The sequence below is a fragment of the Chelonia mydas genome, chromosome 2, assembly GCF_015237465.2.
Source record: "Chelonia mydas isolate rCheMyd1 chromosome 2, rCheMyd1.pri.v2, whole genome shotgun sequence".
NCBI lineage: Eukaryota > Metazoa > Chordata > Testudines > Cheloniidae > Chelonia > Chelonia mydas.
This window is the reverse complement of record NC_057850.1, coordinates 109,935,778-109,955,079: the sequence shown is the minus strand read 5'-3', so window position 1 is coordinate 109,955,079 and position 19,302 is coordinate 109,935,778. Positions and strand designations below refer to the sequence as shown.

The 19,302-nt window shown below is 42.0% G+C and overlaps 1 protein-coding gene and 1 long non-coding RNA gene across 8 annotated transcripts in view; both read right to left on the bottom strand.

Moving 5' to 3' along the window:
- GFOD1 (glucose-fructose oxidoreductase domain containing 1) overlaps nucleotides 1-5,065 on the bottom strand; it is a 106,829-nt gene extending 101,764 nt beyond the window's left edge. Inside the window, exons 1-2 of one of the 7 annotated variants that reach the window (XM_037893133.2) lie at nucleotides 4,924-5,051; nucleotides 4,283-4,469 (exon numbers count right to left, since the gene is read on the bottom strand). In XM_037893133.2, the coding sequence (XP_037749061.1) occupies nucleotides 4,283-4,469; nucleotides 4,924-5,010 (274 nt within the window). In that variant the 5' untranslated portion in view covers nucleotides 5,011-5,051. Of the gene's footprint in view, nucleotides 1-4,282 lie in introns of all 7 variants that reach the window. The other 6 variants (XM_037893134.2, XM_037893132.2, XM_037893137.2 and 3 more) reach the window with 6 other exon arrangements.
- A 1,920-nt stretch (nucleotides 5,066-6,985) lies between these two features.
- LOC122464536 lies at nucleotides 6,986-19,295 on the bottom strand. Its single transcript, XR_006288672.1, has 2 exons — nucleotides 14,578-19,295; nucleotides 6,986-8,078 (listed from the first exon to the last, which is right to left on the bottom strand). It is a non-coding gene; the product is annotated as an uncharacterized LOC122464536 (long non-coding RNA).
- Nucleotides 19,296-19,302: the final 7 nt, after the last annotated feature.

The following is a 19,302-nucleotide window of genomic DNA, read 5'->3' as shown; positions in this document are numbered from 1 at the left end:
GTAGCTCACGAAAGCTTATGCTCAAATAAATTGGTTAGTCTCTAAGGTGCCACAAGTACTCCTTTTCTTTTCTTTATTTGGTATTTGTATTATCCTAATGTCCAGAGGCCCCAACTAACACTGGGTTTCCATTGTGCAAGGTGTGTACAAGCAAAGAGCAAGGGACAGTCCCTGCCCACAAGACCCTATGATTTAAACAGACAAGGCAGACAGAAGCGGTTTTACTATCCCCATTTTACATATAGGAACCAAGACCCATGGAGTTTGATTATTTTTTTCCACATAGAAACTGGACTCAGACCACCAACTCATTTCACATGGGTCACTGAACAGCCCTGGATTTAAAACAACTTTTTGTCTGTTTCCAAAGCAGGCTGGCTCTGAACCATCTCAGGCCTGGGCTGCACTAGCCCTTTGCCTGCCATCAGTCTAGCTCAAGGAGCAATTCCACCTGCAGGTCAAAATGGTGAAGCATTAAAGATAGGGCACAAGAATTTTTATCATTGTGTTGTCTAAACCGGGGTTAAGCAGCACAGCTGTAAGGACACCCACATCCATCTACACCAGAGCTATCTTCAAGGACCTGTTTCAGAGTAACAGCCGTGTTAGTCTGTATTCGCAAAAAGAAAAGGAGGACTTGTGGAACCTTAGAGACTAACCAATTTATTTGAAAGCTTATGCTCAACTAAATTGGTTAGTCTCTAAGGTGCCACAAGTACTCCTTTTCTTCAAGGACCTGTATCAGAAAAAGAGCAGCAGTGGGGAAAGTGCGGTTAATTCCCAGTGTAAAAGGTCCCTAGAGGTGACAGTGAAATACTGTGTAACCAACGCTTTCTGCCATCTGGTTCCCCAAGCTTTTAATTTTTAATAACAAAGCATTTCATACCGAAAACAAAACAACTTACTATTGCAGGTGAAAGGTCCATGTTTCATGACAAACTATTGCTATGAGTAGAAGAAAGGTGTACTCCCCTAAAGGCATATTACAGAGCTCCAGCAGCAACAGGATAGACTAGAATGGATTTCTGTATAGAATAATACTGGAGAAACTCCTATGTCCCTCCGGCTTTACTGCCATAATCCAGGACAGCAGTGTTTGTTTTCAGTCCTTGTTACAGACTAATTCACCAAGTTAAACTCTTAGGTATCACTAAGTCCTATCAGTGACTACCTTGCAATACAAATGTTTCTTGCAGCCGGAGGTGAAGCATGAAGAGAGAAACAAACACATGGAAAAGTAAAGAAGAGATAAGACCCATTTACTTTCTTTGTCACAGTGGCTGACAATTTCCATCAGGCTACATTGGTACCCTGAGCAGAGGTGGAAGTTTGAACCCATTTCACCGGCTCAGGAAAGATTTATGGACCTTCTTATTTCAGAAATAGTACACTCCACCTTCCAAAAATTGAGACTCCAATGACTCAAAGAAAGTCATCACTCTCTAAGCCATTTTACAGTATTTGAATCCACAAAGATGTTCATTTTTGCAGAACTAATGCCTGAGTTTAAAATCAAAGTGCTCTCAAAGAGATCACTTTGAAAAGAGTGAGGGAAGGAAGTGCTAATAGATAAAAATATTTCTGTAAATAACGTTTTTAATATTTACCTTTTAGATTGCATGCCAGTGTAACCCACACACTTCCTGGGTGTGGTGTTCTGTCCCCTCTAGTGGCACTGAGACCATGTAGCACTTAATGAGTCTGCTACAGCCTTAGCTCATGCAGTAGAGGCTCATGCTTTTAGCTTCAGAGGTCCCAGGTTGGATCCCGACCACCAGGGTTTGTCAGTTACACCAGTACCTTATATCATGCTCGGATCTCTTACGTAGGCACCCTTTCTCATTTTTCTTTCTTACCTATTTCACTGCAATTGCAATACAAAAATAATACCTACAAATAGTGAAGGGCAAGTTGACCATAGACAGATGGGAGTGGGAGAGGTACTATCCATCAGTAATGTGAAAACATCATTTCCTTTTTGAAAATGTAGCCTGCATTTATTTTGCCAAACCAACATCATTAATAATTTCACCACAGGTCTGGAAATAATGTTTTCTAGTTAACTGCTGCTACATACATACACATATCGTAAGATGAACAAAACATGATGTTCACTCAAAACTACTGTTTTTCTTTTTGATTTCATAGATTCTGATCCTGCAACAGACCCCCCCCCCCTCCACCCCTACTTCCCCCAGTGCCTGTGTGGAATCCCATTTTGTTCTATGGGGTTGAACGTAGAGACATGGTACACCCAAGCACAGGCGGTAAGAGAAAGGTCTTAGTAAAGGAGTAGTACATTAAGGAGGACTGCGGGAGGGCAGGGGGATATTCAGAATTTGCAGGACTTTCCCAGTCAAATTCTAGCAATTTTATATTAGATCAAATTTGAGGTCTAAAACCTTGACATTGTCTTTTTAACTCCATGGTAATTTAAATTCTCTGGGTCATTTAGATCTACATTATAAAACCATTAACACATACTTTGACAGGCAAAGCATAAATAATATGCAGTCTAGAAAAAAGTCAAAGGTTTGCTATAAAAAATGATCGGGTTCTTTTACCCAAAGACAAGAACCATTTCTGATCAGAGATATTAAAACACTGTGGCAAAGCTTGCACTGCAGATGCTTGCACTATACCTGACCTGTGAATAGAGAACTAAAGTTTTGTAGAGCTGGTTCTCAACTCTTCCTTTAAAGACTGAAAATGCCCATCGACACTAACATCACTAATGATATCTTAGTATTACTATGCTTTCTAGTAGCAATGTAATACTGCAATTTTTGCTACTATGATGCAATACCTAGGCATGGCCATCAGCCCACAGAACTGCAGAAAGAAACTAAACAGCCACCTCAACATACCTTTGTCAGTTACAAAGATGACTCAACACATTTCCCCTAATTTACGTTTCCTCATTTAAATTTAGAGGGCCAAAGTCTGATTTCAGTGACACTGGTGTAAATCTGAGAGTAACTCCACTAAAGTCAACCTTGATAGAAAAACAAATACTTTACATTGGAGGCCATGAAGTTAAGGTGATCAGCTGTCCTGATTTTATTGGGAAAATCCTGATATTTGGGGCTTTGTTTTATATAGGCACCTATTACCCCCCAGTCCCTGTCCCAATTTTTCACACTTGCTATCTGGTTACCCGACACGAAGTAAATGGGGTAAATCAGTTTTCCACTAGTGTAAATGAAAGCAGAATTTAGGTCACAGTTTTTACATGTGTTAAAGTATAATTAAATCCAAAGATTATTTTTATAAGTGTACAGTATGCCTATTTTTCAGTCCTTTCTTTGTGTGTGATGTTTCACGGGGGAAGACCAGCATTTCTCAAATTGGAGGTCCTGCCCCAAAAGGGCGTTGCAGGAGGTCACAAGGTTATTTTAGAGGGGCCGCAGTATTCCCACCCTTACTTCTGCGCTGCCTTCAGAGCTGGGAGGCCGGAGAGCAGTGGCTGTTTGCTGGGGGCTCAGCTCTGAAGTCAGCACCACTGCCAGCATCAGCGCAGAAGTAAGGATAGCGGTACTTACAATAACCTTGCGACCCCCCCTGCAACTCCTTTTTGGGTCGGGACCCCTATAATTACAACATTGTGAAATTTCAGATTGAAATAGCTGAAATCATGAAACTAAAAAATGTTAAACTCCTATGGCCGTGAAATTGACCCAAATGGCCTGTGAATTTGGTAGAGCTCTACCCAAAATGTTGCAGAGTAACTAGTCTCGACATCAAGCATTTAAAAGTGAACTCTTTCAACACTCGGAAAAAAGAGAGATGGGAAACACTGCTTCCTAAAAACTTCCAGTATGTTGCCTTAACGAGGTGTCTGATACAAACGACTGATGATATCTCAAAATCCATGCATCCAAATCTTAAAGACAGTGACAGCTTTCATAATCCCACTTTTTAGCAACTAAATCATCTCAGCCAGTTTCAGTAACCCTAAAATACCACAAACAGTGCTTCAATAACTCCACTTCCCCAGCAGGGCTTCCTACAGGACACTAACACAACCCAGCTCTCTCTCACACACACTCCTCTCCTTGGAGTGACTGACTGGTTTATTTACGCACAGGGAAAAGCTCCGAGGGGAGACCTCCACGCGTTCAATGGGTGGCCACAGATGCTCCTCCCATCCCCAGCCATGGGGATCCCGCACATGCTCCCCCGACCCCCGGAGATGCTTCCCGAGCAGCCCTAGCCGGAGGGGGAAGGAGACGCTTCCCAGTGCGCGCAGGGAGGAAAGGGCGTCTGGGTGGGACTCACTCACCCAGGGTTTTCACCGCGATCTGCCTGGTGAGCGGGGGCGGCAGGTTGATGCAGACCAGGTCCACGTCCTGGTGCAGCAAGACCTCGTCTATCCGGCTGGTGTAGAAGGGGACGCTCATCTCCTTGGCCAGCTCCTCCGCCTCCTCCTGGGTCCGGCCCCAAATCGCTTTGACCGAGAAGCCCTCGTCCTTCAGCAGCGGGATGATGACCCGGGCGGTGAGGCTGGTGCCGAACACCCCCACCCCGGGCAGCATGGCTGCAGCTCCCTGCCCCTGGCCGGCTCGGCGCCCTCCGCCCCTGCCTGCCGCGCGCAGAGGAAGGGCGCGGAGCTGCGAAGCGCCGCGGCAGCGAGCGGCCCTGCAAGGAGCGATCAGACCCAGCCCAGCGCCGCCGCCGCCGCCGCCCTGGGAAGGGGGACACGCCGCCCCCGAGCCCAGCAGCAGTGGCTGGCACGCCGCCTGGCAGCTGGTCCCTGCTGCGCCCCGCGGCTCCCGGAGCGGCTCAGCAGCAACGCAGCGGCCCCCGATGCTCCCCCCTGCTCGCCCTCCATACCCGGATCATCACACAGCCCAGCGCGCCTCTCTTCCCCACCGCACACGCACACGCAGCCCCGAACCCGGCTGCTCTTCCCCGGCCAGCTACCTCTTCAGCCCGCGACAGGGGAAATTGCGGGGCAGCCAACAAGTTGTAGAGTGAGGCGGCGGCAGCAGCCTGAACCTTACTCTGCATCTGCCATGTTCACCACAGAGCACTCCTGATCACTGCGAGAAAAGGAGGAGTTTTGCTGTCACCTACTGCTTTCCTGCAACGCCCTCTTTAGAGCTCCCATGTCATTGGCCACCACTCTGGTTTCTTTCCCAGTGCGATCGAAAAATAGCACCAATTGGCTGGCATGCCCTTGGCAGGGGGCAGCAGAGGGCTGGTGGCACTAGTTGGGGCAGGGGGATATAGAAGCAGGCAGAAGGATGGGCTACCTAGATCCTGAAAGGATAGGCTTCCTCAGTTCCTCTCCCCTCCCTCACTCTTTCACCACCCCCTCTCCGGCTGCTGCAACCCTCTCCCCTGGGGCTCAGGGCTTGTTAGGAGCTTACTCAGCCTTCCCTCCACTTTAACTCTTCCCCCACCTATTTTTGTTCTTATTGTTCGGCTTGAGACCCAATATACAGACTTGCCAAGTCTGGAGGGAGACTCTCTTCTTTTGCATCTGTTAGAAGGCAGGGGCTTTTTAAGCTTCTCCCTTTAATAAAGAAGGATTTGGCTGCACATCTTTCCATGACACATCCAAACGTCTCTCATTCAAGTTTTCTCTGGCCTATCATCATAAAAAGAAGATTGCTTTGCTAATGCTAACTGCTCCCACTTTAAAGCTTGTAAAGAGGGCCTAAACACCAGGGTACTGGGAGCCCTATAAATGCAGGGAATGATATAAATACAGTAGTAGTAAACTATACTGTTTGTAAGAGAGATAAAATACACTAGTTAAATTTCTTCACTAACTTTCATTTTGTATTTCCCCCAAGCTGGCTTTTTCATCTCCTCCTTTGTACAGGTACTACTGCCCTCTTAGTCTCTGTAGAAACAGGAGGGGAGTACTTGTGGCACCTTAGAGACTAACCAATTTATTTGAGCATAAGCTTTCGTGAGCTACAGCTCACTTCATCGGATGCATACTGTGGAAAGTGTAGAAGATCTTTTTATATACACAAAACAGGGGAGCAGGGTCCAGCAGAGCTATCCAGCTGTGAAAGGCGGAAGTGCCATCTCTGCACCAGCATTTCCCTATCCCAGGAGTCCCAGGAGATGCTCTGTGAAGACTGGGATCTTCCTTGTGTAGGAGGGCAGTGGTGCTGGAGGGGAGGGAAATCACTGTGTGTGGCATTAGACCCCCATCAGCTCCACATGGCCCTCCCAGGTAAGTTATTGGTGAACCCCATCATGATGCAGCTCCCCTCGACAAGAGGTTCTGGCCATAGCAGCTGGCAGTGGATTCCCTGGCAGCATGTTTCTTAAATGTTCCTCATTTTGAGAGACATCACTTAGTTTAGTCCCAAAGTTATCTGCGTCCCACACAAATGTCGATGTCCCCTCACTTTTATCATTCAAAATTATTTACATCAGAAATAAGGAATCATGAAAACTGAGGTTACAGAAAGTTATATGTACAAAAGGAAAGAATTGTTCAGCACTTTAAGTTTTCTGAATTAATATTTTTGACCCCTCATTCTGGGTGTTTATCACACATTGTGTTCCACATCAGGCCTTGGCAGGTTGAGAGATATACAACCCAGGGTTAGTGTTGCCAAAGGGCCAGAGGTAGTCTGGGAGGGCCAGCCAGGAACCACTGCAGATGCACAAACTGGCTTGACCTCTGTTGATTCACCAAGATCTGTACAGATCCTGGAGAGCCACTGATTTTGCAGGACAAACCCCCTCTACTTCCACAGGCAGAATGGATGAGCAAAAAATGTCTCACCCAATTCTGTGCTGCTCACTTACACTGGTGTAAATCCAGAGTAACTCCATTGAGGTCAATGTAGTTTCAATGGTGTCATACCTGAGAGAGAAAAGTCAGGGTCAGGAAGTTCGTTGACCCCATGTAGGGGGATTTCAGTCAATGTCATCTTGGTTTTCAATTTATTCTCCACTCTGCTAACCCCTATACAATGCAACCCATCTAAAGAAACCATTTTATTATTCTTGTTACTTCACTAATTTCCTTTTGCATTTATGTATTACATTGCAATGCAATTGAAAACATTTTTTTCTACATTAGATTCCTGGAGTTGTGCCAGGGACATTTTTGCAACTCACCACTATATGAAAATTAAATTAAGAGTAAGAAGCAAGCATTCCCTTTATCAGCTGCTGCATGGAGATTCTGTTTTTTCTGCCCTCATCGAGGGGGCAAAGACTTCTTTACTGAAAAAAAGAACAGAAGCCTGGAGGATCACTACAAGTTAAACAGTCTTGCTTGCTATGTACTCTGCATCTTTGAACTAAGCACCATCAGACTAAACTGAGACTGATACATTTGAGCTTAAAACAATTGAAACATGATCCAGGTCCATTTGTCAAATAACCACAGCAGCATTACCTTACCGTAGAATGTCAAGGTTGTATTGGGTCCTCAGTCAGATGCTCAAAACTATTTATAGATTATGTTCCTGGGATGAGTAATTTGGAAATTTTTCTTTGTCTTACTGTCCTTGTCTGTGTATATTAATAAACCCAAGAATGTAGCTAAATCACAGGAATAGACTGGAAATGGAGCGTGAATTATGATTTATTAATTATATATTTTATATTACTTCAGCCCCCCCAACATGGACTAGGAACTTTACAAAGATGCAGATAAGGTCCCTGTTCTGAAGAGCTTACAATCTAAACAGATAACATGTAGTTGTAGATGAAGGGTGAAGGATAGGATGAAAGTGACTGAGCGGTGAAGTTAGTACTTCCTGCTCATTCCATGATTTTTATAGAGAAGTTTCTTGTTTGCTAGTTGTTTTATTTCATTACTTCCTATTTTGTTAACATGTCTTTGTCAACAAGCTCACCCTTACGATATGTCTCCACTGCAGTTAGCCTAGTCCAGACATGAGCAGCCATACCACAGAGCCATATCTGAGTTACGGTGTCCTCATTGGTGCTCCTGTGCTGGCTCCCCCATGTGCGTTGCTGGGCCTCTTGGGAACGTATCCGTGGTTCTTTGTGCTGCAGTAAGTCAACCCACTCTATGATTCTTTCCCAATGAATTGTGGGAGAACTTGTCAGTCCTTCTGGGCACAGGGAGGGAACTGTAGGAAGACGTTGGAGTGATATAGCCTGTGACCTCGCTGCAAAGGCGGGTTACTAGCCTAATTGAAAGGGGAACTTTCCATAAGGGAATGTACAATTAGAGTGACCAGATGTCCTGGTTTTATAGGGACAGTCCTGATTTTGGGGTCTTTTTCTTATATAGACTCCTATTATCCTCCATCCCCTGTCCCGATTTTTCACATTTGCTGTTTGGTTACCCTATGTACAATCAGAAATCCTTCCTACCTTCCAACACCTATATTCAAAGAGGTCTCTTGGAAGTATTAGATTTATTCACCATTCTGTATAAAAGGCTCTCTAAAGCATGCAGTGTTTGCAGATAGGAACTGTTATGGGCACCTGAATAATCAGCTGCTGCAAGAGAAATGCAGGAACCTGGCAGCCTTTTGAACTCAGTCATCTCTTGGCAGGTAAAAGCTTTCTGTTGACCTTTAAGATGTAAGGTTCCTACACATGTATTCTGTTAGATTTCTATCCAAAGCCCACTGAAGTCAAATGAAAGATTTGGGTCAGGCCCTTAATCGTCTGAAGCAACTTCTTTGGTCTCTCTCTGCACTTAAAAAAATCTGTTCATTTAAAGTCTATTTTAACAACAATTGTACTACCATTATATTCTATAACTGTAGTTCTACAACTTTTTAATACACCTGTTGGAATAACAGTGAGCAAAGCTGAACAATACATAACTTCTGTGATATCAGAAAACAGAGCTTGCTAGCTACCAGAATAGTTTTCAAATCCTAGAATTTAAAACTTGAATTAACTTATTTCCTTTTACATAAATCTGGGTCCTCAAGCATAAAACAGTTGTGAAATTTCTTTAAACCAGTTGGTTCCTTCTAGATTTTACAGTTTGTGATCATCATGACTGGGCTTCTGTACCTCTGAGAGCTGCAATTGTTTTACTCGAAGATAACAGTGATTCAGAGATAAGGAAACTTGGTGATTCAGACCAAGTCTGGTTCTCCCACTCAAACCGTATTAAGTGACACATATATGCTGCACTAGAAACGGTACATGAGCTGAGCTGCTCAAGTTTATACATATAGATATGAGATTCCAACACATTTTGCAGTTTCTCAGACTATTGAGAATTCATTCTTTCCAGGAGGCATACATTTTATTTCAAGGTCTCTTTAACTGCATTTCCACTGAGACAGCTCACAAAGTTCCCCTACTTTTATTTAAAGGGAAGAGCTGTGTTAACATTTATTGTATTAAATGGCCCAGTGTTCAAAAGGGAACTCTACAGCAAAGTAGGCCATATAAGCTAGTAGAGGACTCAGATAGGGCTTGACCCTGCCCCACTAAAGCCTGGTCAATGTACATTTGAAGCATACCAATTCCATTAGTCTGAAGCCATTCTTTAGCAGATACGCATCTTAAGTATGTAGCGCTATAGGGAAGCAGTGGTGACTCTGAAATCCCCAATCATTGACATAATCCTTGTACAGGCATTTGTATGCTGTGCAGCTAGGAGCCCTTCATTAAAGGACTGCAGGTCCACAAAAAGGGGTTGAATAACAACACCATTTAACACAGAGAATGATGTTTTATGCATAGATCTCACAATATTTTACAATGGTGGGTAAGTATTATTACCCCCATTTTACAGATGGAGAAACTGAGGGAGAGAGAAAGTAAGTGCAAAATTTTCAAAAGTGTCTCTTCATTTTGGAGCCCTCAGTTTTTAAGTGCTTGTCCCCAGCTGCCCACCAAAAATGAAGTACTCAGAATTAGTGGACACTTGAAAATGTCAGCTTAGATGACAGCATGTGGGACCCAACTCAGCAAGGTATTTAAGCAGCTGCCTACCTTTAAGCATGTGAGTAGTCCCATTTAGTTGCACCAAATGCTCCATGCTGAATCAGGGCCATAGTAAATCAGTAGCATAGAAGCCCTGAATTCTGAAATCTAGTTTTGGGCCTAAGCACTAAACCATGTCATTACTCATACTATATGTTTGTAAAGTGGTTCATAAATGAAATGTGCTATATAGCTAATAAGTATGTTTTTAATTGATCACATTGCATTTCTTGCACTGTGGCTAAGAAGTTAAGAACATAAGAAAGGCCATACTGGGTCAGACCAACAGGAGCCAATGCCAGGTGCCCCAGAGGGAATGAACAGAACTAGTAATCATCAAGTGATCCATCCCCTGGCGCCCATTCCCAGCTTCTGACAAACAGAGGCTAGAGACACCATCCCTGCCCGTCCTGGCTCATTGCCATTGATGGACCTATCCTCGATGAACTTAACTAGTTCTTTTTTTAACCCTGTTATAGTCAAGTTGCTTTAGGAAGAAGATAGTATGGCATTGTGAGTTTTTTTAGACACTTTAAAATATGTAAAATAAAATTAACTTGTTTTTGAGAGTTATGAAGTATCCCATATAAAATATGTTTAAAAGAGTCAAACTAGGTGGTAATCCATTTTTATACAGGAGCATAGCAATTGCTAGACTGGATCAGACCAGAGGTCCATCTAATCAAGTATTCTGTTTCTAAAAGTGGCCAGGACCAGATGCTTCGGTGAGAAACTTTGGAGTAGGCAGAAAATATAGCAACTCTAAAAAATAATGCAGACATGCAACATATGTTAAATACTGCAGCCAGGAGAGATCCAAAATTCATTCCAAATAAATAAATCTTGTTCCATAAAAGAGCGGACAGTGTTGTCAGCCTGCTAAGCCAGGCTTCCAAAATACTGAGAATCAGTTACATTTCACAACAGGAAGTGCTGCTGTTCTTTACCTACCACAGTGATTCAAAAAGTGTAGGCACAAATTTCATTTTTACCTTTTGTAAATACACAGGAGGAGTGAGCTAAATGGACATTCAATCCCAGGAGCAGAAGAACTGATAACATTATTTTGTTTCATCTATTTGCCTCTTTAAAGAGGACTAGCCATGTTCCAGTGCAGGGTTTTGTTCTGCTGGGTTGTTGTTGGTGTTTTAGCATATTGGTATTTTTATTGCTTAGTTTAGGAACTTGCTGCCCTCCCTTGGCCCACCAGAGCCCAGATTTATTAACCTTCCAGGCACATTGAAAAGCCCATTTCCCCCCTCCTCTTTAAAGCTGTTGAAGAGGGTATAGGCTGAGGTGGATGGATTTATGGGGAGTCCTCTGTATATGTTGTGATTTTTAATTTATGGCATAGGCACCCAGAGCACTGGATGGGCAGCTAGAGATTTGAAGAAATAAAAGTAAAGAATTGTTCTTGGTTATGTGCCATGCAAAAAAGAAGAAGATGGGGAAACAATTCTGGTTAGATTGGCCAGGTTAGGCAGCTATATACCAATAATCAGCATGTTAACGTATTCATAGTCCAGAGCAATTTTTGTAATTTGTTTTCAAATAATTCATCTCTACACAGCTGTGATCCCTTCAGGTTTTCCAGTGGCGCTATGTAATACAATGCCAGGTCATTTAACTCTGCAGCTGTATTATCTAACTCTGTCAGGCTTTTTAGGATAATAGTTTGCATGAAAGATAGTACTCAAAACAAAGTTACAAGGACGGATCCAGATCCTGCATGAGTACAACTCCAAGGAAATCATCATGTCTGAAATGACTTGGACTGTTTGGCCTAAGTTGTTTATTTGTTAAATTCACTATTCTAAATAATTTATTTGTTAAGTTCATTGCTGGAAGAAACCCACTGAAGCAAATGCATTCTCATCAACGATAAATTTAGCCCATTATATCAGTCCTATGACGGCTCATGGAGATTCGCCTTTATCGCAAGTGGTAGAACTACTGCTTTGGGGACTGAGGGTGCTTTGTTAGAGTCCAGGCAGAACTGATTCCTTATAACTCAAAAATTAAGTCATGCAAGTAATGGCCTCTTTTTCAGGAAGAGAGTGTTTCCTAGTGGTTAGAGCAGGAGACTGGGTTCTATTCCTGATTCTGCCTATGAATTTCAAGCATCAAGGTGGAGAGCATCTCCTGAGAAGTGCTGAAAGGCTCAGCACCTTGCAGCATCAGTCTCTTAATAGTCCAGTGTTTTAGGGCTTGTTGTTGCACACTATTTGGTATGGGTAGACCAGTGATACTCAGACTGAGGCTTGAGACCTGCTAGTGGTTCTTTAATGTGTCTCCTGTGGCTCTTTGCAGCACACGTTATTAAAACACTGTGTGATTTAAAGATTAACCAGTCTAAGTTATTAACCAATCAGGATGCTTTAACTATGCTTTTACCCAATTGTAGTTGATAAAATAATAATACTTGGTCAGTCACATATATAACTAAATATTTTCCTGTCATACTGTTTAACTATGAATATATAGTACTATAGCAAATGAAACAATGAATTCACACTACTGTGGCTCTTTTTTGTAATGTTGATCAGTAATTTGGTTCCTGATTCACTGAGGTCTGAGTATCACTGGTGTGGTGTAGTGTCAGACTATGCTGGTGCACACTAAAAATTCCCTCGTGCACTTTAACATAGGACTGAACAATACTACATTAAAGCATACTAGGGAACTTCTAGTGCTCACCACCAGAGACTGTAGAGGTCAGTTACCGTGCAGCATATCAGTGTGCTTTAGAAATCACACCCTGTAGTGCACTTTCCACACCATGTAGACAAGCCCTTATTTTACACAGCTTTAAAATAATTGTTATACTAATTACTTACCCCACAAGCTTAAGGTGAGGATTAATGTTGTAAAGCACTTTCAGATCCTTGATAAAAGTGCTATAGACACATATTAGTCATTCCTGTTATTATGTAAATGTTGCCAACCCTGTTTGGTTTGTTCTCACATGCTTCTCAGTCAAACATACATATATTTAGAATATCTTACATAATTCCTCCATGAACAGTCAATCAAGACACATAATCTCTTATTATATTAAAAGTGCCACATAAGCCATTTAAAAAACATTTTAAAACACTGGATAATTAGAAGATCACAGCATCATTTAGGAATTAAAGTTAGACTTTGTAAAAAAAAAAAAAAGGGGGGGAGGGGGGCCTTTACCAAATCTAGCATGAATAAAAAAGTGGTTTTTTTTAATTCAGCCCCCCAAAAAAGAGTTTGTGTTCACATTCTCCTGCAGTGCTGTGAACCCTTGTCCCTGCAAATACACAACATTATGTTAGAGCACACGAACCAGAAAGTAAAAGAGATTATAAAGAAAAGTCTAGTTCCCTTGTCCAAATAAAGGGAAATGTAAAAAACAAATAAGCAGCTGATAAAGTGAAAGCACATGAGATTTTTTTAATCCTTTCAGTTCTAGTGGCCAAAAGCAAAGTTTCCCAAACCTTTCAAAGCTGAGGCCCCAGTCAGGAAAATTAAACTAATCACAACCCCCTTCTGTTCCTCCATGTAGTGTTACAGGCCTACCCAAAATGAGCTATCACTCAGAATCAATTATATAGATTTCATAACATTATCCTTCTTCTTCTTTCTTATCTCCTTTGATGAATGGTAAAATAGTTAACAATGTTGACATTTAAAGTGGTTTTGGAATCTGAGTTTGCACCCATTGAAATGAACTGGGCAGGATCACTGCTTCCGGCTCTCCACAAACTCAGCAGGAATACATTGATGCATCACTTACACCGAGGTCACATTTTCAAGCGTTCTTTGCAACCATAACAGCCAGAGATGGACTCCCATCACAATATTGAGGATAATTTTCTCATCAGTAACTCCAGTTAATATTATGCAAGTTATGCACCTAAATGTCCCTGTCAACATGAGAAAACACTTTTTAATAGGTACTTTATATAGGTGGGAAATGTTCCAGGGAAACTGGTTCAGTAGGCCAGAAAACTATATATGGCCTACCTTTAGATCTTTAATTAATAGTGATCCATTGATATTTACTATTATAGTAACTGACTAAGCAAGCTTGACTCACAAAGTAATTCTCATGGAAGTATCTCATGGACTTCAGTGGGACAACTCACCTAACAATGGATGGAGGACTGGGCCCTTAATCTCCACAAATCTAATGGAGCATTATAATGTTCCAGTTACAAATACTGATGCTTCATGAGAAGCAAAAGACACCCAGACTTTTAATATAGAGTAAGCACCCAAAAATCAAATGGACAAGGAGGAGCCAATAATGTGGGAATCTTTTTCAGAAAGGTAATAAGGCTTCTGTTTCAGTGCTCAGCACTGCTAATAGTAGTAAATCATACCCACAAAAAGTAGGGCAGCGTTATTAAGGACAGTGTGAAATCATGAATCTAATACTAGACACAAGAGCTGTGTTTCACATATTGGATATGGGACACTGAAAACCATATGGCTGGGCGCCCACTGTTCTATAATGAAGCAGAAGGAAAGAGAAAACTGTGAGACAGTAATGCAAGAAATGAGAACATGCAACTAAATATTTACCTCTAATGCCCCACTTCTGTGCTCTAAATCCCCACTCACATCAGTGGAAAGCTATTGCTTTTCATCACATTAGTCAAACCACATTAAAAAATCAGATTAACGGATCACACTCACCAAATAGATTTGACATGATTCGTTTCCATTAAAACATAGTTTACTGTGTTCGTCAGAAGCTGAGCCATGGTTCAGTCTATCCCCCAGCAAGACCCAAACATAGACTGGACAGGGCTGGGTGAAATAATCACAGTGAAATGACATAGACCTTGAAAATTGAGGTTTCCACTTTTGTTATTATTTGGTCTAATTTCACACAGGAAAAAAAAATCTGAAATTTCAAAACAGACTAATTTCTGAGCAAAAAATCTCAATGTTCTGAAATTTGAAACTTGATCTTTTGTTTTGACAACCATTTTTACCCTGAAAGTTTTGATCATTTCACATACTTTAATGGAAAAACCACCACACCGTGAATTCAGGGCCTGAAATGGCCTGCAATGAAATTGTGAATATTTGTCAAGACAAGTAGTGAAAACAATATTAGCTGTCGTTCTAGTACCGGCTTAAATCACAGTTTCAAAATAGCATCATGATGATACAAATCCTGCTGTATAGCTGTGTTTAATGCTTTGAATTAGCGTGGACATGGGACCTACAATTTTGAAATTATTCTTTTAATTTAAGACAGACAAACTTGCTTAGAGGTGGTTCCTCCACCTGTCAGATTTACACTACATTTAACTGGTGTCTACTGGGCTTTAGCTGTCACTGATTGCCATCTTCTGTTTCCCTTTGTACCCCAGGCAGTGCATCATGTAGTGGTATTTGATCTGAATGCTGAGGGCTGCCAGCATGCCTTACTTTTTTTTTACAAAGGTACAAAGGCAATTATAAATGGTCTCAGAATAATTCAGAAGCAAGGGCTGGGATTACAGAGTTCAATAACCTCCACACATACAGCAGCATCACAGTGGAAAATGCTGGACTGCACCTTGGAAACGTAGAAGCCTGATTCCTTCCTATTCCTGAAGGAAGATCTAACTGTAAATACTGGGGCAGATTCTGAAGTCAATTATACAGCATAAAATCTGGAATCACTGCACTAACTTCAGTGGAGTTATGCTGGGTTCCTGCTGATTTAATTTAATGCCAAATTTGGCACAGGCCCACTAATGTTATGATTTCAAAATCAAGAGAGTAAGCATTGAGCAACCTAGCTCAGAGAAACACGGACCAAAGATGAACACCAGCTGTTCCTGAATGGAAACTAAATGGAATCCTTTATGGATATTCCCATGTCAATCCCTATCCTTCAAATCCTTATTCCAGCTCTTAACTGTCCACTTTTCTCCCTATAAACTCCAATAGACCCCAGCTCCCTCCCTTCCTGCAACTTCTAAAAGGCATTCTGCAAGATATGGAAAGTCTGATAGTATGTCTGCTAGGCCTTGAGCTGCTGCTGCATTGAGTCCTAGGGCTCTCTAGGGCTCCCCTGGTCAGAGGTACACAATGCCTTCTGAGATATCTCTTACTGGGGATGTCCTCATATGTGAGATCTGTTGGAGGTCACAAAAGGGTAACACCAGGGATAATGAGACAGGGAGGGCATGGAGGGTGAGGGGAAGGTGCAGTGAAGGAAAGGGTGAGGTATCTAGCTTGGTGGGAGAGAGAGAGAAGAAGGGAGGCAAAAGATAGGGAAAGAGTATGTTTTGGATAAGGATCCAAGTTTTGAGGGGGCTAATCTGAACTGAAACCACGCAAAGAAACAACACAGCTGATAGACTTTCATGAAAGAAAACACAGTCCTGAATGAGTGCATTTCCTACCTTATGTCATGACACACACACCACCTAGCCATGTACACAAGCAGTAGCACTATGTGCAGGACATGCAAAATTCAACTTTCTGATTGGCCTCTTGCCCCCCACCCCGTTGGGTTTGTGAGAACAACTAGGTCCTGGAGGGATAGGGGATGTACCATTTTAATAGCAGTCCATTAAGGATTTCTTTTCCTCCAGGCACAGCACAAAGAGGAATACTATCTGATCACTCAACCGGGCCTTCTGTCAATTCACCTACATTTTTAAGGGCAAGGGAAGAGCCTCGTTTAGATTTCTTTTTTTCACACCAAGACAGAAGGGAAAACACTCACAGACAAGCACAACAGTGCTTATGAGAGGGAGAGCTGGCTAGTGAAAGGAGAACTACCCAGCCCACTTCCTGGATCCCAGTAGGATCACTCTCCTGTCCCTGTTATTTCATTAGTTGTCCCCCGGAATCACTTGGCTTCCAGGTCCTGTGGATCCTCCCCTTACGCTGAGTGGGGGGAGGGGGGGGGGAGTTCCTTAGCAGTGGGCAGGCTTCTGCCCGCCCAATTCCTAGATCCCAAGAGGGTAAGCTAAGATACGTGTCTACTTCTATTGCTATCCCTTCTCCTTGTAAAAGATCACTTATTCTGATAGTCTTCTCATTATTGTTGCCAAGCTGCCTGCTAAGCAATTTGCGGCCCAAGCTGATCTTTCCACATGCTGAATCATTATTTCAGTACTAATAGTTGGAGTGTGTCTGCAATGGGAAATTTTGGACCCCTCATCCTACACCAGCACAGCTCCACCAGTGGTAGCAACATTGGAAGTTGCACTGTATTGTAAACAGGATTTAGGTATTTTTTCCACTTTGTCACTTAACTTCAGAAGAGCTTATCTAGGAGCCCGTCCTTCTCCCCTGGAAATTAATGGCAACATTTTCATTGACTTCAAGGGACGAAGGATAAGGCCCTTGATGGACAAACAGCCCTGTGGAAGAAGGAAGCAGAAGACTTTATCAAATAAAAAAGAAGTGAAGTTAGAAGGATTGGGAAATAAGGGGAAGCAGGATATTTTTTACTAGATCTCTAACATGTAGTTAGTTTACTGTAGTGGAAACTCATTTATCTGAATACTGGTTCTCTAAAACCCTGTGTATCTAAAATGAGATCATGTCCTCTTAGTGTGCATTAAGGCCAATATTGCCAAACTTGGATGACTAAATTTAAGCATCTAAGTCCATAGGTAGGCATCTACCATAACTGAGCGGCCTGATTTTAACTCTCATTAACTTCAGTACGCAGCACCACTGAAAATCTGGCCTCTTAGTTATTTAGGTGTATAATATATAAAAGATACCTGTCTCAGGCTCTGAGTGGCTGTCCACAAATTAAAAATACACCCCAAAACCAGAAAATAATTAGCAATGATTCAATCAAAACCCAATCAATATCCCCTCCCCTTTATCGCAATAACTTTAGGCACCCAAATGTAAAGTCTGGCCTGTATACATTGAAAAGTCCCCTGCTTATCCAAACTGTCATTCATTGTTATCATGTTATTATTTGTATGGCCCAGCGAAGATTGGGGCCCCTCTGTGCTAGGTGCTTAATGAGAGATGGTCTCCGGCCCAAGGCACAGACTGGGATGGGAAACAGAGGGACAAACACTTTCCCAAGGTCACACACAGCAGGCCAGTGTCAAAACCAAGCACAGAACCCAGGTCTCCTGAGTCTCAGTCCAGTGCCCTGCACTTCCTGTCATCTAACTTAGTTCTACATCCCTGTTCCATTTGGAAAAATTAAGTTTAATTGGATATATAATTAAGAAACAGCAAAATCTGTATTCAACCCTTTCTTGTTTTACATGACATGGCCAAAGTATCCACATCGCTACTGAGTGCAAGTTTATTAGACCACCTTTGGTAAGCAGCCAGTTTTTGTCAGTCCCTTGCAGGGATGCTTATGAGACATTTCCTTTATATAATTTATTCATTATAATTGTTCTGATTACACCAGGATAAGTAAATGATAATGTAACTTTCTTTTCAATTATACCTCAAGTGTGTATATATATATATATATATATATATATATATATATATATATATACATACACACACACACACTACTGTACTCTAATGGAGGGAATCAAGTATTAATTCTGTCGTGTCTTACCCATGGGATGCAAATCAGGGCAGTATTTAGCCCTTTGCATTATATATTGCTGTCAGGCTAACTACACCAAAATATAAAGTGAGTTGTGCAACTGAGAAATCTCATGTGGAATATGTATGTCAAAATACTTAAATTCCTGTGTCTGTATCCGTAAAATGAGACACTGACTTCCTTTGTAAAGTGCTTTGAGATCTACAGATGAAAATGTAAACTATATATGAGGTTGGTCATATTATTAATTATTATTATTATTATTATGGCCTGCTATCATATGGCAAGTGATATGCTGTTTCAGGTGAATTTTTTCAGCCTCAGTGCTGTGCTTATTGACTTGACTAAATGCAGAAACAGAATGAATATCTATAAAACCTTTGAGAGTGGAGTACACCTCAGAGTTTTGAACACGTTGAACGAAGTTTACAAACCCCAAGACTGCCTAACTTCATGTCAGTTCCTCACATCACAGGACTGTGCCTGGGTCCATATCTTTTTCCCCAGTCCTGCACAGCAGTGTCAATTCTTCTTAAAGTCACATTTTTCTGCTGGGTGGGATCTCTCCAGGAGTCTCTAAATAACCACAGGACTAAACAAAAATGTAATCTGTGAAGCAGGTTATTACCAAACTGTTCAATTTTAATCTTTTCAGCTTCTGTGCCAATAGATGTTTGAGCCTGGAGATACCTGGATTGTGGTTTAAACTGAGAAATTTCAAACTCAATACCTCTAGGAGACTGGGAAAGCTCTGCCATGCATGGTTAGCCATATATTAATGCAAACATACCTTTCGATGGGAGGGGGAGATCTTAATAAGCTACACAGTATCCATAGGTTTCAGAGTAGCAGCCGTGTTAGTCTGTATT